The sequence below is a fragment of the Periplaneta americana genome, chromosome 13 (assembly GCF_040183065.1).
Source record: "Periplaneta americana isolate PAMFEO1 chromosome 13, P.americana_PAMFEO1_priV1, whole genome shotgun sequence".
Lineage (NCBI taxonomy): Eukaryota > Metazoa > Arthropoda > Insecta > Blattodea > Blattidae > Periplaneta > Periplaneta americana.
Genome location: NC_091129.1, coordinates 160,922,268 through 160,942,294, shown reverse-complemented (window position 1 = coordinate 160,942,294; position 20,027 = coordinate 160,922,268). Strand labels below are relative to the sequence as shown.

The following is a 20,027-nucleotide window of genomic DNA, read 5'->3' as shown; positions in this document are numbered from 1 at the left end:
GAGCGCATGAGAATTACGTCACATTCATGCTCCCATCTGTCATTATTTTTATCCAGTTTAGTATGTGCTATATGTACATACATTTTTCTTATCAAATTTTCGTAAATTCCTGCCAGATGACAGCTTCAACTCGTCTATTCTTGAATTCATACTGACTGGTAAAGTTTTTCTGTTGCCTCAGAAGAAAAACGACATTATGCACGAAAGCTTAAACACATAGTATTAAAGATTTATTAATTTGTCCTACAGAATAATATCTGCAATATTGACAATTAATAATTGAGGAGAAAAACTAAAGATTTATTAATTTGTCCTACAGAATATCTGTTATATTGACAATTAATAATTGACGAGTTGACATTGGACATATACGTCAACATATATGCCTAACTTGGAGTCAGGACACAAAGGGAAACATTGAAGGAAGACAGTTCGATCCGGTGCTGTGGATTGAATTCGGCGTAGCTCAGTGGTCAGAGCGCTTGGTACGTAGAACCAAGGACCTGGGTTCAATCCCAGGCACCGGAAGCGAATTTTTCTCAATTATTAATTAAACATGTAGGCAAATTTATGGGGGGGGGTAAGCTTACTGCTCCCCCCCAAACTTGTCTGAACTCTTTTGTTTCCTATTAACGTTAGAAAATATTTAATTCCAAAAGATTTTTCTTGCTTTTGTTTATGATTAAGTTCCTGCTGTCTTCAGATCATGTGTCTGGACTATAATACTGCATTTATTTTAAATTTCTGAATGTGTAAGGATTTCTAAACCTCATTTGAGGAATGAAAGCACTGCAATATTTTTTTAACAGCCTATATTCATATATTAGAAGTGCGTTGCCATTAACATATGTGAATCATACTCACCAGTAAAAAAATGTATGTTCCGTCATTTCCTATTTAGGAATGAAATAGAAATAGCCCTCATACATGAAATAGTTTAAGAAGACGTAATACAAATCAATGGATATAAACTTACAGTAACATTGGTATCAAAAAACTAGGTACAGTATATACAGCCATAATGGTAAGAGGGTATAGAAATGACAAATATAGAAAAACTGGCTTGTGGTAAAACCATCCTAGGAGAATATCAAGGGACTCATTTTCTTTCCAGTTATGCTCCGTCTGGTATCCAAAAGAGAAAATTACGTAACGACTTTTTCACAATGAACAATTTCTTACAGTACCGGTACCTACTCTCGAACCAAGCGACAACTATATGATGGGAGGCGATTTCAATTGCATACTTGATTTGATCGATTGTACCAGTAGTACACCATAATCACTGGCCGTAAACTATACTGTAAATAACTTGCATATGATCGATGCATGGAGGGTGATGAACAAACTGCAGTTTCACATATCATACTGCCAAGTCGGCATCTCACATTGACAGAATGTCTCTCCAGATCGAAAAATTACTGTAGTATGCCAGCTCTGAAGTTGTTCCTGTCCCTTTTACGGATTCTGACACTCTGTTTATGTCGATTAAAATTTCTGTTTCGCATGGTCGTACACTTTGGAAACTCGATAACCAATTAACACGAGACACTACAAATAAAGAGGATTTCAGTATCAAGTGGCTGGACGAAAAAAACAAATGAAAAAACAACTAAACTTTTTATTTCAATATGTCCATGATTTAACAATGCCCAGACCTTCAATATGCTTTCAAACAAGTGCAACTTAGCTGCATAAAAGCCCAGATATGAACAGTATAAAGGAAATGAATAGAGAGAAAATCAGCACAATAAGACAAAATGAACATATTCCATCTGGTGAAGGAAAGAATCTCACTTAATTTCCAAAAACTGAGAATGGAACAACTGTTTATAGAAAACAAAATGATATAATTAATGTCCTACACCAATACTTACCAATTTGTTCGATGGCATATCTGATAATGATATGCGGATCATCAACCATAATCCATTGAAGTACACCACACCTGAATAAAAAACAGCTGACAACACCAACCACAAAAGAGGAATTCAGAAAAGCAGTCTATTAAGGAAAGCAAAAAGATCATATGGAACGAATGGTATCACCAACGAATTTTACCATCAATACCGGGACATTCTTGGAGACAAATTTAAACATGTTCTAAATGAAATAGATCAGTGTGGAGTAGGGTTGCCAACCCTCCTGTATTTCCTGGGATCTTCTGTATTTGTCTCTAACTTTTAACAGTATCCCGGCTCCCATATTATTCTTCTCTTTGAGCATTTTTCTCCCTTATTTTTGCATAACGTAACAATTTTTATTCTAAACAATTGATTTTGCCGTGAATGATTGTATACATCATGAGTTTTGTTGTTCAAGAGATGCAATAAAATATGCAGAGTTTATAGAACGTAATGCTTACCAAGAATGGGTTTTAGTGTTTAAAGTCAAACTATGTTAATGTGTTGTTGTTTTCTAATGCCAGGCATTTGACAATAAAGTCATTTGACCTCTTGCACTCTAATATTTTTCAAAGATATTGTCATGGTTAGCCACTGACGCACAGATTTTGAGATGTTCTGAATCCATTTCTTGATTTGAGTTGCACAATGGACAGTTAGGAGACTGATATATTCCAATTCTATGCAGATGCTTGGCCAAACAGTCATGGCCTGTTGCCAATCTAAATGCAGCTACAGACGATTTGCGTGGTAAATCGGGAATCAAACTGTGGATTATGATGCAGAGAGTTCCATTTTTTCCCTTGAGATTGTGTTATCAAATTTTGTTTGTTGAAGTCTAAGTATGTAGATTTAATCAATCTTTTCACAGAGGAATACGTAGATTTAATGTTATAAATTTGGTAAAACTGGCTAGTTTTGTTCTCACCATACCTTGTAGTATTGCTCATACAAAAAGGGTGTTTCATCTCATGAATAGAGATGAAAAATCATTTTTGACAGATGTTCGAAACATGAGCAGGACACATTTAATCAAATCAGAGCTGAAAACTGCAGTCGACTTAACTTTTACGTGAGACAAAATGTCTCAAAAAAATATTTTTAATTTAAACCTAGCTGACGAAGTGTAGAATAAAGTTGTTTTTTTAGTAACTGAACCGAATAATTGTCTATTTTCTATGTGAAATTGTGTCGATTTCTTAGTCTTCTGTATTTTCTTCAAGAAAAAAGTTGGCAACCCTAGAGTGGGGAGTTATGTCCTTCTCAATGCCAAGGGATAATGGTGTTGATAAAAAAAAAAGTCCAAACCCTAAAACAGCAGAACACTGCAGGCTGATCACTCTACTGAATACTGATTATAAAATTTTAGCCAGAATTAACAAGAGTTGTCTAAAACGAATACTGCAAGATATTATGCACCAAACTCAATCAGGTGGGATCACAACTACCTGTAGACCTATTTTTGACACCAAAAATATCATTAGACGTTTGTTAGCATATCATACAAGAGTGGGGAACAAGGGCTCTTAATTTCAATAGAATTTTCAAAAGCATTTGATAAAATCCAGCATGATTTCCTCTTTCATACCCTCTTCAGTAGGTGTTTGTTACAGACTTCGTCAGTAAGGTACCACTTTCCTACACCACTATAACTAATTGATTAAATGGCGATCTTACTCGTATTAATTATGTAAGCATGTGCGGCTTACAGCTGTTCCGGTGCTATTCGTCACCATCCTCAGAGCCTACTAGATCTCGGCGCTATCTCAACTTCGCTGCCTGTTGTGTGGGTGTGTTCGTGTGATGAAGAGTTGTGTCAAATAGTGTGTGTGTTCTGAAATTGATCTGTGTGTTGAGAATTTGATTGGGGTGTGTAAGATCGCCATTTAATCAATTATTTATATTCAAGTGTTAAAAGTAGTGTACGAAAGATTCAACATGGACCACTATAACATTCGTTCTACAAATTAATGAACACTATACCCCTACAACGTTCAGTTTGGCAAAGTTGTCTCTATCCATGTCACTCTTCATAATAGCCAATGCTTTATTGGTATACTTGATTAAATAATGGTACATAATAAGTTTTCTTCTCTGCATTATTGCACGATATATATTGAACAAATTATGGTCTACATATTATTTTTTTTCTCATTAGTGATATTGTGGTACATAACACATATTTTATTACATTTTTGGCATTATAGCAGTCTTACTTTATGTGACATCTTGATAACTTAGCAACTTTTTTTTTTTATCATGGGTGAATAACAGAATGCGAAACTTACTGACTTTTCCGTTTCAAATGCTAGAGACGTTTTTATTATTATTATTAACAGGAACATGTATGGTACATAAGTGTCAGCCTTAAAAGGCTTTTACTTTAACAGAGATGGTTAACAAGCAGGAACATTTTATTTTTAATTGAGGTGACCGATCTTGACGGTAGTTGTTACTTTATACTCTTGTTGCCAGGGCTCTTATCAGAGGATTGGGGTGGTACCGCAAGTCCTTATGAAAGTTTTCTGTAAATTTCTGTATAATGTCGTAGAATGATTCTATTTCAAGCATGTCTTGTAGTTGTTTATTGGTGGTTCTATAGTCTACACCAGTGATAGTTAGGGATACTTTTATCTGTATAGCATGAAGACGTTTGATAATTTGGAATTTTGCATTGCTCCAGATTTCGCAGCCATAGGTCATTTGAGATCTTATAACAGAAGTGTAAAGGATTTTTTTCAAGGGAAGTCTGATGTAAGGTGACTTCAACAATGGATATAGATGAATGAATCTGGCTAATGCTTTGTTACGAGCTGCTTCAACATGGTGATGAAATCGAAGTTGTTTATCAAGTGTGACGCCGAGGTATTTTACAGATTGTTTATAGTAGATGTCTTCGGAGAAGAGATTGAGGTCATCTGGTATTTTTGGCTTTCTTCTGGTAAAAATGATGGCTTGAGTTTTACTTTTATTGACTAATGTAGAAACTGATCTTGCTGCCACCTGTTTTTGTCTGGGATAACTAATTATTCCACGCATGTAGCACCAAGTGGAGAAAGAAATAACTAATTACTCCACGCATTTTGCAGCGCATCAAGTGCTGAAAGCATAATTACATACAAAAGACATTCCCTTCCCTTATGAAACCAACATTTTTAAAGTAAACCATTTAAATTCTCCTCCCCCAATCTTCCACTGAAAATTCATATTGGAACCAACAGCAAGATGAAAGAGAGAGGTTTATTTTACACTACTTTCTAATCCAACTTATTAAAATACAACGAAAACGGGACCTAGAAAAGAAAACAAAATGTTAGATAATTGAAATTGTATTCTTTGGGTATTTAGTGTACAGTGCATTGGAAATGTCTGCAAAAACTAGTTGGTAATAAAATAATTTCAATTATCTACCTACTATTTTACAATACATTCAACAGCACTATTTTAACACGGTTCATAAATATCACTGTTTAGCATATACTGCTTATACACACACATACCATTTCCATTCAGGGGCAGAACATCTACTTTGATTATATTTGCAAGTTTTTGGCTTCCATCATGTCTTCTCATCTAACTGTCTAACCCTAACGGATAAGTAGAGAAGTATGGAGGATATACCCATTATGTAGTTCTAATGTTCATCACATATGACAATGGGCGCTGGTTTTGTTACTTAGGCCAGGCAAAGTTAGATGTTGCTGACATCAGTTTCGCATCCTGTTACAGTCATCCATGCTTCTATTATGATTTTATATATTATACATAACATTTCAACAAAAGTAACAATAATGATGATGTTGATGATAATAAGCTAGTGGCAATAATACGAATATTTTGGCAAGAAGAACAATAGTGATGTTAACAACATCTGAATGAAGTTTAAGTAGCTAATTAATGTAGCGTAGATATTACTGGTAAATCTTGCCAGTCTTCAGATTGAGGGTATATTAATTATATGACTGGATGTAAGTACAACTCTTGAAGCATATATAACACTATTACAATACTAGTCTAGAAAAATAAATTAGGTTTATTTTTAATGTTACCTTACTTATTATTTTACATATATTTATCAGTTTTATATAACATATAAAAATAAATCGTTAATCCGAACTTTCGTTAATCCAGTCAACTTATCCCCCCCTCCAATTAGTCCGGATTAACGAGGTTTTACTGTACTGAAATGTGCATGAAAATATGTACAAAAATTAACTAAAACATACTCTATAAATATGCATTTAACTTGAAATAATTATAATAGCACAGACACAATATCAACAAATTCATATTAATATGTACAGACTCAGAAACAAAATTTGGGCCACCTGAATTTTCAAAGTTCCAGTTTATAATTATACCAGCGAATAGGGATTATAAAGAATGGACACTTCGCGTCGGTATCTTTGATGAGGCCGGACTGATTTCAATGACCTTCAAGCCAGCTAGAGCGTGAGATTCTGTTTTCTCCCTACAGTTGGCGCTGACATCACACCAGCTAGCAGTCGATACAGCAGAAATATAACACATAATTAATACATCTAGGTACATTATGTACTCAAATAAAATAAATTGGATCCATAAAATAATAAATCCGTCATTAACTGTAATGTCTAGACTCTAGAGTGTCTTTATAATGAGAGTTGAGACGTTGACCCCAACAACAATTAAAATATATAATGATTTGATAGCAGTAAAATATAAAAAAAATATTATTACTACTAGTTTGTCGTTGAGAAATAAGGAAAAGCTGTTAACTTAAATTTATTTCAAGCAAAGCATTACTGGATTATGCAATAAGGTAGGCGATGTTTGGATCCTGTGTCTCAACTCTATACTCAATTATTATCTTAGCATATGCTTGATTACACTAACCTCTAGCGCTTGAAAGTGGAACTAAACGCTGGCACACAGAGAAACAAAACACAGGAAAATTCGCTCAATGTCCATTCTTTATAATCCCTATTCGCTGATTATACTGCACATGCTCAGTGCTTCTGTACCGATTATGGAAGTCATTCTGAGATTTCCTTGGTGAAACTTCCATGTCTGACATTCAAGAATATTGTACGTTAAAAGACGGAAAGGAGGAGACCTGCCAAATTTAAGTGAGCATCAAGTATTAAATTGATTTATTTACTGTAAAATAAAATGCCACTTTCTTAATAAATCCGAGTTTTAAAAATAATTTTCAAAGATTATAAAATTTACATACATTACAGGATGTTGTTATGCAACTTCATTTTGTATATAAATCCAGGTTCTATTATTTATGAATTAACTATAAATGAAGCAGTTTTATCTAAGGGCATTTGGATAGCACTGGAGAACATGAAATTATTATGTAATCTTCATCTTACGATGTTTGGATGACATATATACGTCCGCTGATGTGACATATTAATGAATTAAATACTATTATGGTCACAATCATGCCATGGTATGAAAGAAAAATTTCACAACCTCGAGCGGGAATCGAACCTGCGATTTCCTGTTTTCCGGTCAGGCGCTCTACCACTGAGCTATCGAGTTCGTCTCACGCCAAAGGCTTGGAATTATCCTTTCATACTGGCGACTCTGTTATAGAGTACTGTCCATAGCATCTGATCTAGTCAGCACTGCTTATGGCTTGAAAGAAACTTTACAAATGTAATCTTCATCTTACGATGTTTGGTGACGTATATACGTCTGTTGATGTGACATATTAATGAATTAAATACTATTATAGTCACAATCATGCCATGGTATGAAAGAAAAAGGATAATTCCGAGCCTTTGGCATGAGACGAACTCGATAGCTCAGTGGTAGAGCGCCTGACCGGAAAACAGGAAGTCGCAGGTTCGATTCCCGCTCGAGGTTGTGAAATTTTTCTTTCATACCATGGCATGATTGTGACTATAATAGTATTTAATTCATGAAATTATTATATAGGTCTATGCTACTTTCTATTATATTATGCATTAAGACTTAATTTGTATATGTTCTTTGTTTATACATTTGTAATATATTCCTCTTAGAGAATCCCAAAAAACGAAGCAGAGCACCGTATGTGGTCCAAGACGTGTGTAATTGGGTAGAAATCCTTTGAAAAGGCCATGGATTCCTTCTGTTCTTAACATTTTACTGAAGCAGTCCACAACACCTTTGTATAAGAGTCCTCGTCCTTGGGGATCAGTACCTGTCATACAAATCAAGATCAACAATTCAGAAAAGTTTTACAGGAAGCTTCACCTGAAAGACTAGATTTGCATAATATATACGTCACTGTGTACGTTAACAGAAAACCACAATTTCAAGTCACACAGAGATTGTGCGCACTCGATGTGGGTCTCTGGCATTTCGTCAGCCCATGCGAGTTGTGTGGATATAAAGGGAAAAGTTGAGACGGTGTCGGGTGGAGTTCCCGGGTAGTTCAGTTGGTAAGAGCGCTGCTACGTTCAACCAGAGGTCCCGGGATCGATACCTGGCCCCAGAACAATTTTTCCCTTGAAATTATTCAAATCTGCTTTACAGAAAGCTTTACCTGAAAGACTAGATTTGCATAATACATGCGTCACTGTGTACGTTAACAGAAAACCACAATTCCAAGTCACACAGAGATTGTGTGCACTCGATGTGGGTCTCTGGCATTTCGTCAGCCCACGCGAGTTGTGTGGATATAAAGGGAAAAGTTGAGACGGTGTCGGGTGGAGTTCCCAGGTAGCTCAGTTGGCAGAGCGCTGGTACGGGATCAATACCCAGCCCTGGAACAATTTTTCCCTTGAAATTATTCAAATCTGCTTTACAGAAAGCTTTACCTGAAAGACTAGATTTGCATAATTCAGAAAAGCTTTGATACAAAAGAGGAAATTACCTCGTTTTCATTTATTTTTTATTACATTACGGAAAGGAGAATAGAATGGTTAATAAAACAATTTGTGCAATCGTTTAATGAATTTGGCTAGACAAAAACTGAACTTAAACATTCTTCTGCTGGTCAGTTGTTTGTTATAGATTCCTCTGTATCAATCAAAACTGTCAACTAAAAGATTTGGCACTGATGTACACTTTCGGAAACAAAAAATGATCAATCCTGATGACTAATAATTAATTGTCTGCACACTTGGAACCTAGAATCGACCTGCTTTCTTTCACTACCATATTTTTCATTTTAGATGCCACTGAGCGTGATGAATCTTGTTACTTTGTTCACTCCAAGTGTAAGTGTGAATGAACTTAAGGTACCAGTACCTAAATAAAATGAGAAGGGGTGTTCTTTCAGAGCTTTCATAGTCCAACACTTAAGGAATTCCGTGTCTCATAAGTTCTTAACCGAACATAGAAAAGTTACTGTATCTCGAAAAAAAAAAAAAAAGATAATTTTTATTTATTCAATATAATCGCCTTCTGACAGTGGCACAATGATCATAAAGCAATTCCAAGCACTGAAATAAAAATGTCTGTCTAGATCTGCAAACTAGCCTCTCTTCGACACTGCTTATTACGTACTATACCTCCCTTGATAAAAAAGGTTCTTTCCTTTTCTTTTCCTATCTTTTCTTTTTCGCAAATAGGTAATATTTGAGGGCATACATCTGGCGAATATGAGGGAAATAGTCTATTAATTCAAAGCCAGCTTGATAAGTAGATAATCTATCAATTCAAAGCCAGTTTGATCAGTATTACTTATAATTACTGTAAAATGTTTGTGACAGCTGTGCCATTTGACAGATTGTTTGAATCTTTAGACATCGGTCATTTTTTATTTCTGGAAGTGTACATTACATTAAAGCACATGATATGTATTATATTACATCAAAATAAGGAGTGTGCAAAATATAATAATTGATCCTAGATTCAATAAGTTCTTATCTAATGCATTTTGAAAACAACACAAAAAAGGTAGTGGAACCCACAACATGTGACAAAGGTTTTTAAGGTTTGACACATGCCTGTTATTACCAATCTTTACAAGCTTCGTCAATTGTTACAAATATGAGTCACAGTATTCTTTCCATCTGAGTGCTACACAGCTCTACTAATTAATTACCTTGGTTATACAACCGAGTCATGACGACATCAAACGGAGTCATACACAGAGTTACAACAACTCCTCCCACCATTGCTGATACAAAGGTGTTCAGTAAAGGTCTGTCGGCAAACACCTGTAACGTAAAAGATAACATATTCTATTTATTTAATTGTGCGAGGTATACACAGACAGTTCCTATGCAGTCTGGTTCCACTTCAACCTCTACCTAACAAAATCTGTTGGCAGGTGGAGAGGTCGTACACTGGCTTACAAACAAGTCTGTACACGCTTCCCTGTGCAGACCGGTCCCATTCACACTTTACCACTTATCTTCCTCGAGATGGATGCTCCTAACTGGCGTCATTAGGCTGACAGAACATTAATAATAATAATAATAATAATAATAATAATAATAATAATAATAATAACCATCTATAATAAGATAAGATCGGTTTGGTCTGTTTCTACCCAGTTTCTTTTCCATCATTTTGTAAACTTTCCATCTTTCTATTGTCTGGTGTAATGTGATGATAATTTGTGCTGTCATTCGTAAAATAACTTACCGGTATGTTAACAACAATAATTTTTTGTAAGTTGGGGATTATTTTTTTTTACACCAGATTTATGTAAAGGATTTCGATCTTAATAAGTATAATGACAACTTCTCTTCAGTGTTTCTTTTCTAATTTGGTATCGTGTATCAATTTTTAACTACATCTGGCTGATGTAAAATTTCCCGATTTTCCTCCAAGCTGTCTTGCTTTCATAAGAAATCGTTACAATTTGATTGTAAGTTGGACTCAATGCTTCATTTCTACTTATTCCGATTCTACAAAAATGTTGTTGTTTTCTAATTCCAGGCATTTGACAATAAAGTCGTCCACACCTGTGGAGTAACGGTCAGCACGTCTGGCCGCAAAACCAGGTAGCCCGGATTCGATTCCCGGTCGGGGCAAGTTACCTGGTTGAGGTTTTTTCTGGGGTTTTCCCTCAATCCAATATGAGCAAATGCTGGGTAACTTTCGGTGCTGGACCCTGGACTCATTTCACTGGCATTATCACCTTCATCTCATTCAGACGCTAAATAACCGAAGATGTTGATAAAGCGTCGTAAAATAACCTACTAAAAAAAAAAAAAAGAAAAAAAAAAAGACAATAAAGTCATTTGACCTCTTGCACTCCAATATTTTTCAAAGATACTGTCATGGTTAGCCAATGACGCACAGATTTTGAGATGTTCTGAATCCATTTCTTGATTTGAGTTGCACGATTCTACAAAAATAAAAGCCTGAAATTAATACTTTACATGCAATATAAAGGGGAAAGGAACTTGCCATCCTACCCCATTATCTTCCGGCTTAGGTGGCTCATGAATGCATCATTGCGTCCCGAGCCATGACGTCGCGGACTAAGGCATCCCGCCTACGACTCGCGTTCGGAATGCGCGCTGGTTCGAGTCCTCATGGGGAAGAAATTTTCTCATGAAATTTCGGCCAGTGTATGGGACCAGTGCCCACCCAGCATCGTCATGCACTTGGGGAGCTACGATAGGTAGCGAAATCCGGTTGCGAATACCAGCTATAACGGCTGGGGGGGATCATCGTACTAACTACACGATATCTCCATTCTGGTTGGATGATCGTCCACCTCTGCTTCGGCATGTGGACGTGAGGCCAGTAGCCGGCTGGTCGGTCTAGGCCCTTCACGGGCTGTAGCGCCACGGATTATTATTATGCGTTATGGCCGTCACTTATGAGGTTCAAACCTATCTTTGGACAATTGACTGAACAACAAAACAAAACCTGAGAATGAATCCTGGCAGGCTTAACTGGAATTTGTGGTGGACAAAGACAGTATTTGGTGATAGGTTTTCATTTCTCCTACCAGCATTCCACCATTGCTCCGTAAAATCATTCACAATCATACAGTGTTGCACAGTTCGCCTCCTATGGTGCACCAAGGATAACACCCAGCGAATAGGGATTATAAAGAATGGACACTGAGCGAATTTTCCTGTGTTTTGTTTCTCTGTGCGCAGCGTTTAGTTCCACTTTCAAGCGCTAGAGGTTAGTGTAATCGAGCATACGCTAAGATAATAATTGAGAATAGAATTAAGACACAGGATCCAAACATCGCCTACCTTATTGCATAATCCAGTAACGCTTTGCTTCAAATAAATTCAAGTTAACAGCTTTTCCTTATTTCTCAGTGACAAACTAGTTATAATAATATTTTATATTTCAGATATAATAAATTATATTATAAAATAATATAATACATTATAAAATTAAGTATCGAATTCGTTTAATATTTGTATATAGTGTAATATAGGTATATGGTTTTACTTCTCGTAAGAGTTTTGTTTTTCCATTTTCAGCGCTATTAAATCATTACATATTTTAATTGTTGTTGGGGTCAACGTCTCAACTCTCATTATAAAGGAACTCTAGAGTTTAGACATTACAGTTAATGACGGATTTATTATTTTATGGATCCAGTTCATTTTATTTGAGTACATAATGTACCTAGATGTATTAATTATATGTGTTATATTTCCACTGTGTCGAGTGCTAGCTGGTATGATGTCAGCGCCAACTCTAGGGAGAAAGCAGAATCTCATGCTTTAGCTGGCTTGAAGGTCATTGAAATCAGCCCGGCTACATCAAAGGTACCGACGCGTCCATTCTTTATAATCCCTATTCGCTGTAACACCTTCATCGCGGCTGAAAGAACTAAAAGCTTCGGCGCATTGGCCACTAGATGGAGACACTTGGGTGAATGACACAAGCCAAGTACCCACTATCATTTAAAAAATATTATATATTAAACTAGATTTAGAAAGTATACAAAAAGAAAAATGACTTATCTTTCCTTACAAACAAGTACCTGGAGTTCACTGTGGTAGGCCTACTTTTTACTTCACTTATGACAAACTAACGTGTCTGCCCTATAAAAGCTCTAGACTATAAGAAATTGCGTTATCTTTTAAATGTGACACGCACATTATCTCCCTGAAAAAAATAAAGCAATATTTTATTGGAAGGTGCATTGTACATGTCTTATGTAGCTTTAGATTATATAGATCAGATTATTTATTACATTCTATGAATTAAGGTACAAATTTCCAAGGACAACTAACAGCTATTTCATTGTTGACATTTCAGTGAACAGATACACTATTCCACTTCAAACCAAAACTCTAATATCAACACAAAAGTGAAAAGTGAATCATAATTGTGCAAGGAGACATTTATTTTGTCCATTTAAAAAAAAAAAGACAGAATGGAGAATATGTTCTCCTAAAGTAGGACGTTTGGTAACCATAAATATTGTATCAGTATTAATCTTTCATAAAGAACTGTGGTCTTGCAGTTACTTCATTCCACTTTGTAGGCTATGGTAATTTTAATCTACATTTTGTATACGTACAGTACTTAAAACTGGTATAAATATAATTAGTACTTAAAGAGTACAACAAGTGGCACATAAAGAAGGCTTTGCATTTGATCATTTACTTGAATGAACGGAACTGTATCCTTTGCCAAAAATTTTAAGATTACCTCATATGTTTCCAGGTATTCTTTACACGTGGAGAATGAAAGAAGCTGAGATGCAGAACCAATTCCTGCCCGTGGCAAAGCTGAACATGAACCTCGCCATAATCCAGCAATTCCACCTTCTTGGTAGATTTTCTTCAAAGCACTGAAACTACCTGTATGAGCGTGCTGGAACCCCACTGCGACACTTTCGGATGCTTGCGATTGAAGATGTGTTTTTACCTGCATAAAAAAGAAGTTGGAGGAAGATTGACTACATGGTTCACATTCAAACCATTCTTTGGTAAGTTGAATTCAATCATTATGAGTATTAGGCCCTATGCAATAAATAATATTATTTAATACATATATTGCCCTACTAAGCACAAAGCGGGGTAACTGTAATCTAGTTATTTTCGAGATGATTGCGCTTTTATTTATAATTGAATCCTCCCAGTGTTTCTGATGAATATTGACTTTTTTTAGTGGTCTCTGAACCTTACTAGACCATAACAGGGGCAAACATGGTATCATATTGCATTGTTTGAAGAGAATGATTCCGTCATTAAACACTTAGATAATATAATATCTGTTGGGATGGATTTAGTTTATGTAGAATGTTAATTTATATTTCCCACATATTAATTAATAACGGAAAATTATTCTTATGTAGGGCTATGATAAATACAGATTTTGTATTATGTAAGTTTTCTCTAGTCCATTTACCAATATATTTGTGAATAATTTGATAAACTGCTGGTGATAGCATTTAGCCCATACACTGAAATATCTGAGATCATACAGAAAAATTGCACATTCATTCTTTTCACTGAATCAGATCCTTTTACCGACCTTCGAACTATGCTGTGCTCAGAGCAATGAGAGCTCTTAAATTCAGAAGCACAATATATATTATTTTAATGTACCGAAGTACATATGATATTACCATGCAGATATTCTGCGTCATCATACGATGAAAGAGTAATGGAATGGAGAGAGAATTTTTCTCCGTTCCATTACTCTTTCATCGTATGATGAAGCAGAATATCTGCATGAAAATATCATATGTACTTCGGTACAAAAAAATATATATATATGATATGCGTAAATCACTTTGTGATTTAAGACGGCACTTATTCCGTCGGATCCCAGCCAACTAGTCACTCATAACGAGTACACCTCAGCACATGTGTGGACTTCAGTCCTACGTTCATAGACTCTATGACGTAGTGCAGAGGGCGGCCACTAGAGGGAACCCAAGAGTTGGAACTTTAATGGGACGATTCTGTCCGACGCCGGGGTGGGTATCCGGTGTGGCTTAGTGGATAAAGCATCAGCACATAAAGCTGAAAACCCGGGTTCAAATCCCGGCGTCGGAGAGAATTTTTCTCTGTTCCATTACTCTTTCATCGTATGATGACGCAGAATATCTGCATGGAAATATCATATGTACTTCGGTACATTAAAATAATATAGGCCTATATGATATGCGTAAATCACTTCGTGATTTAAGACAGCACTTATTCTGTCGGATCCCGGCCAACTAGTCACTTATAACGAGTGCACCTCAGCACATGTGTGGATTTCAGTTCTATGTTCATAGACTCTATGACGTAGTGCAGAAGGCGGCCACTAGAGGGAACCCAAGAGTTGGAACTTAAACTGGGACGATTCTGTCCGACGCCGGGGTGGGTATCCGGTGTGGCTTAGTGGATAAAGCATCAGCACGTAGAGCTGAAAACCCAGGTTCAAATCCCGGCCCCGGAGAGAATTTTTCTCCGTTCCATTACTCTTTCATCGTCAGGAGCACAAGTTATGAGAGGCCTCTAGGCTGATTTCCTTAGTGAAGGTCCACGGTTTGACATCACTAAATCCCATCTATTATTAAAGAGGTTTAAGTATGGGATGACAAGAATACTGACACGACACTACGGCTAATGATCACATGTATAGGCGAAGTATGAACATATTAAAAACTTCCTCACAGATCCTTTTCCAATGATCTGATTTGGACGAAATAAGATAGTGTTATTTGGCTGCTGAGAATTTAAAGATTGAACCTGGCAACTTGTGCAAGTCTTTACTTTCCTCTGGTTTCACTATTTAATCCCTATGCATGGGACACTAATGAGTCAAATAAAACATCTACTTGTTTTGGTAATATTAGATCTTGTGATCTTCCTGAAGAAGAAGGAGCAGGGACGAAAAATTGAGGATGGTATGAATGTTCTCTTTAACACTCCATTATATTATGATAGCTTTTCCACTCTTGTCATTAAATTGGGATAAACCCCAGAACACGGAATGCAGATTATGATAACGTTTGAGGTTATGACGGGACAAAGTATGTAGGCTATCTAGCCACCCCATAGTCATATCACAATCTAGATCTATATATTATTATATTTAGGTATTTCAGTTTGGAATTTAAACTTCTCAGGCACAATTATAATAGCAAATGAAAGAAGATAAACAAATAAATTATAGCTCTCATTTTTTGAAATGGCGAAAAGGAAACGCCACAATTTAATATTTTATATTAAGCTACCGGTATATTGTTAATAAAATGTCATACCAAGTAAAAAGGGCTTCCGGAGTAGGCTCCTGCACATCCTGCAAATGCTCCCACGATGATACATTTTGGTGTCGATATCTCTCCTGTTTTGTTTTTGGTCCATCCTCTCTTTTCTGCAAAATCGTATGTTCCTAACCTTACACCGTTCAAAAACAGCTGATACCACAATGCGGGCACAAGACCTTTTTGTAATGCTAAAATTCCATCTGCTTTCGCAACGGCGTAAAATGCATGAAAAAACCCTCTGTAATGAATAGTGTACTTTCCTCTAGCCTGAAGTTCACCCTGTAATTGGAGTCTTGTCTTGATCACATCCAATGGATTCGTAAAGCAACCGGCTCCTATGGCAGCGATCCCACCCAACACAAATTCCATCACTTCCTGGAATATGGAGACATACGAGCTCTGTGAACCGGAGCACGGGGCTGAAGGTTAACGACTGATCTATCTGTTCATTTCGAAATTATCACGCAAGTCACTTCACGGTTAATTCCACTTATGCAACAGCGTCTACCGTCAGTTGCAACACGTGGATTTGAGATGACATAACACATATGGGCCTATAAGATGTATTTTAAATCACGACTTTGGATTTAACCTATTTTCTTTTGATCTATACTTAAGTTATGCATTAAACTTCCCGATCATCACGATTCGATGAAGAACTATGAATGAAGGTGAGACTGTTTCTTAAATTCATTTCATTGGTTATGAATAGTATTTCTTATAGCTTCTTGGTGGGGTTATTTCATCGAGTGAGCACATGAGCATCACATGTGATTGTCGTACGACTGGCCTGACCGTCCAAATCGATCGTATGACTACAGAAAAGCAAGATTGTAAATTTGACTAATTTCAGTATACGAATTTCGATCCCTAAAGCAGATGACTGTATGCATGTATTGTGTTAGTTCTATATATCTGTGGTTAGATCCTTGATAAGATAACAGTAGACCATATTCAGCCGGTAGCATAAATGTAGTGAGTTTTATTTATTGCAGATTGGAATAATCTATTTTTGACTAAATTATTGAATTTAAGTTTACTTTCTTACCGGTACTGTATGTAATATAAATAGATGGATTATACCGGTATAGTGTACTTAGTATTTCAAATTTTTATTTCGAAAAATTTCGAGAAAAAACTTCTTTTTGAACACAGTTCAGTGGCTCAGGTGCAACTCAGATGGTAGCGCGTTTGCCTACTGATCCGGGACTGTGTTCGGGTGCTGGTAATCTCGCTTGTACCGATTTACCTACTGTATACTGTTTTCGCTGTAAGAAAAATCCTAATGTAAACATAAGCACGTTGCTGTCATACCCGTGATTGGCTCCCAGTCGAACACTCACACGACACAGGAAAATATCGTTCCGCACTTGAAAACCATAATGTTGTATTATTTGAAAATAAAAAATTGAATTCTAATTGTTAAATACGATGAAACATATAACTTCACTCATATGTAAAAACGCTATGTAAAAGAAAAGCTACTTTTATATTTTGTTATGTACTATGAACGCGGATGAATACAAACAGTAATACCGAGGTAGTCTGTTCTTGTAACAAGCTGGCGTCACTCGTGGTACTGAAGTATAGCTTCTGCTTCCTCGGTGTATGTGGTTATTAGATTAGATTAGATCTTTATTAGCCGAATAGAATTACAAGCATTCATGGCGTCGTCAGTACACAAGAAAAATGACATAACATACAATATAATACAAAAATAGACTTAATTCTAAATAAATTTAACAGTTTAATATTAAGTGACATGCAAAAAAAAAAAAAAAAAAGAGAGAAAAAAAAGAAAAAAATATATATAGGACAAGCTTGATCTTCAGTCTCCACTGTTCTATCTAGTATCTTCTCTTTTTGCTTTCCCTGTCTTTTCTTCAACTCTGAGTTACCTGAAACATAAATGGTCAAGGGCAGTATCAAGAAACGTTAAATTCTAAAATTTTTAATTTAGGTATTCATTTGTGCAAAATGGCATATGTGTTAATAAAATGTTCTTTACCTCTTTTTTTAATTTTCTTATGTTAAGTTCTTTGATTTTCTGTGGAAGTTTATTATATAAATTGCTGCCTCTATGTGATATGCTGTTAAGACTTCTGGTAAGCCTGTGGTAATTCAGATGTATGTTTTGGGATGTTCTGGTGTTATACTCATGATAGGTTGAATTTGTTTTAAAGGAATCTATGTTTTGATGAATAAAGCACACTGAGTAAGAGTAGAAACCCTCTCAAAAGCGGAGAAAAACAAATAGTCTCAAATGTATATAATAAGTTATGTGAGTTATAATTACGGTAATTATAAAGTAAATGTTTCCTAAGCAAACGAATGCATAGTAGTGAGGTTAGGCCTACTTGATGAGTAACGGGAAATGTTTAACATGAAACAGAATGTACAACAGTGGGCGGGAACATGTACTGAGAATCTATGGTGCCAAAAAGTGGCCAATGAAGCCTCACTTCAGTCACGTGCTATTGTTTACATTATGATCTTTCTTACAGCGAAAAGATTATAGTTGGGTTTTTCCTAGGTTTTCGCCATAAGTCGAATGTCCCATGGCGAATCGTCGGACTATGACCATCGTAAAGTTTCGAGATCTGATACTAAAAATTTACAATGTATGTAGTACAATCAGTAGGCATGATCTATGTCCTATGTCGCACTACCGTTTAGTTTCGATACCGGTAACCAATGCGTTTCTTTTACAGAGCACAAGAAAGCAATTAAATTAAATAAAAGAGTTCTAGATATTAGAAATGCAAAGAAAAACTGACACCGATATCAAAACTATCAAAATGTAATACTTACTTACTTACTTACTGGCTTTTAAAGAACCCGGAGGTTCATTGCCGCCCTCACATAAGCCCGCCATTGGTCCCTATCCTGAGCAAGATTAATCCATTCTCTATCATCATATCCCACCTCCCTTAAATCCATCTTAATATTATCTTCCCATCTACGTCTCGGCCTCCCTAAAGGTCTTTTTCTCTCCGGCCTCCCAACTAACACTCTATATGCATTTCTGGATTCGCCCATACGTGCTACATGCCCTGCCCATCTCAAACGTCTGGATTTAATGTTCCTAATTACGTCAGGTGAAGAATACAACGCGTGCAGTTCTGTGTTGCGTAACTTTCTCCATTCTCCTGTAACTTCATCCCTCTTAGCCCCAAATATTTTCCTAAGCACCTTATTCTCAAACATCCTTAATCTCTGTTCCTCTCTCAAAGTGAGAGTCCAAGTTTCACAACCATACAGAACAACCGGTAGTATAACTGTTTTATAAATTCTAACTTTCAGATTTTTCGGCAGCAGACTGGATGATAAAAGTTTCTCAACCGAATAATAACATATTTATTCTGTGTTTAATTTCCTCCCGAGTGTCATTTACATTTGTTACTGTTGCTCCCAGATATTTGAACTTCTCCACGTCTTCAAAAGATAAATTTCCAATTTTTATATTTCCATTTCGTACAATATTCTCGTCACGAGACATAATCATATACTTTGTCTTTTCGGGATTTACTTCCAAACCTGTCTCTTTACTTGCTTCCATTAAAATTCCCGTGTTTTCCCTAATCGTTTGTGGATTTTCTCCTAACATATTCACGTCATCCGCATAGACAAGCAGCTGATGTAACCCGTTCAATTCCAAACCCTCTCTGTTATCCTGGAGTTTCCTAATGGCGTACTCTAGAGCAAAGTTAAAAAGTAAAGGTGATAGTGCATCTCCTTGCTTTAGCCCGCAAGGAATTGGAAACGCATCTGACAGAAACTGAATCAAAATGTAATACCGGACATTATTTTGAAAACTCCAATTTTGGGCCTAGTCGGATTGCATGGCGGAGAGTGCAGCGGGAAAATCATTGTGTCGCAAATGTCATCTTGCGTTTGTTGGAGCACAAGTGTTATTGTTACCAAAATTATTTTTATTACCGATATCTTATTTATTTCCAAAATTTTCTCGAAATGTGGCACACCTTTCTAACAAC

General features: G+C 36.1%; 1 protein-coding gene and 1 non-coding gene across 2 annotated transcripts; one reads left to right on the top strand and one right to left on the bottom strand.

The window, feature by feature from the left end:
- Positions 1-3,994: 3,994 nt before the first annotated feature.
- On the bottom strand, positions 3,995-17,017 carry LOC138712594 (solute carrier family 25 member 35-like). Its single transcript, XM_069844543.1, has 5 exons — positions 16,027-17,017; positions 13,476-13,694; positions 9,934-10,048; positions 7,832-8,082; positions 3,995-7,248 (listed from the first exon to the last, which is right to left on the bottom strand). Exons 1-4 carry the CDS (start codon positions 16,399-16,401, stop codon positions 7,865-7,867), a joined length of 927 nt encoding a protein of 308 aa, XP_069700644.1. The 5' UTR covers positions 16,402-17,017; the 3' UTR covers positions 3,995-7,248; positions 7,832-7,864.
- TRNAY-AUA (transfer RNA tyrosine (anticodon AUA)) lies at positions 14,759-14,830 on the top strand. The gene has a single exon. It is a non-coding gene; the product is annotated as a tRNA-Tyr (tRNA).
- Positions 17,018-20,027: the final 3,010 nt, after the last annotated feature.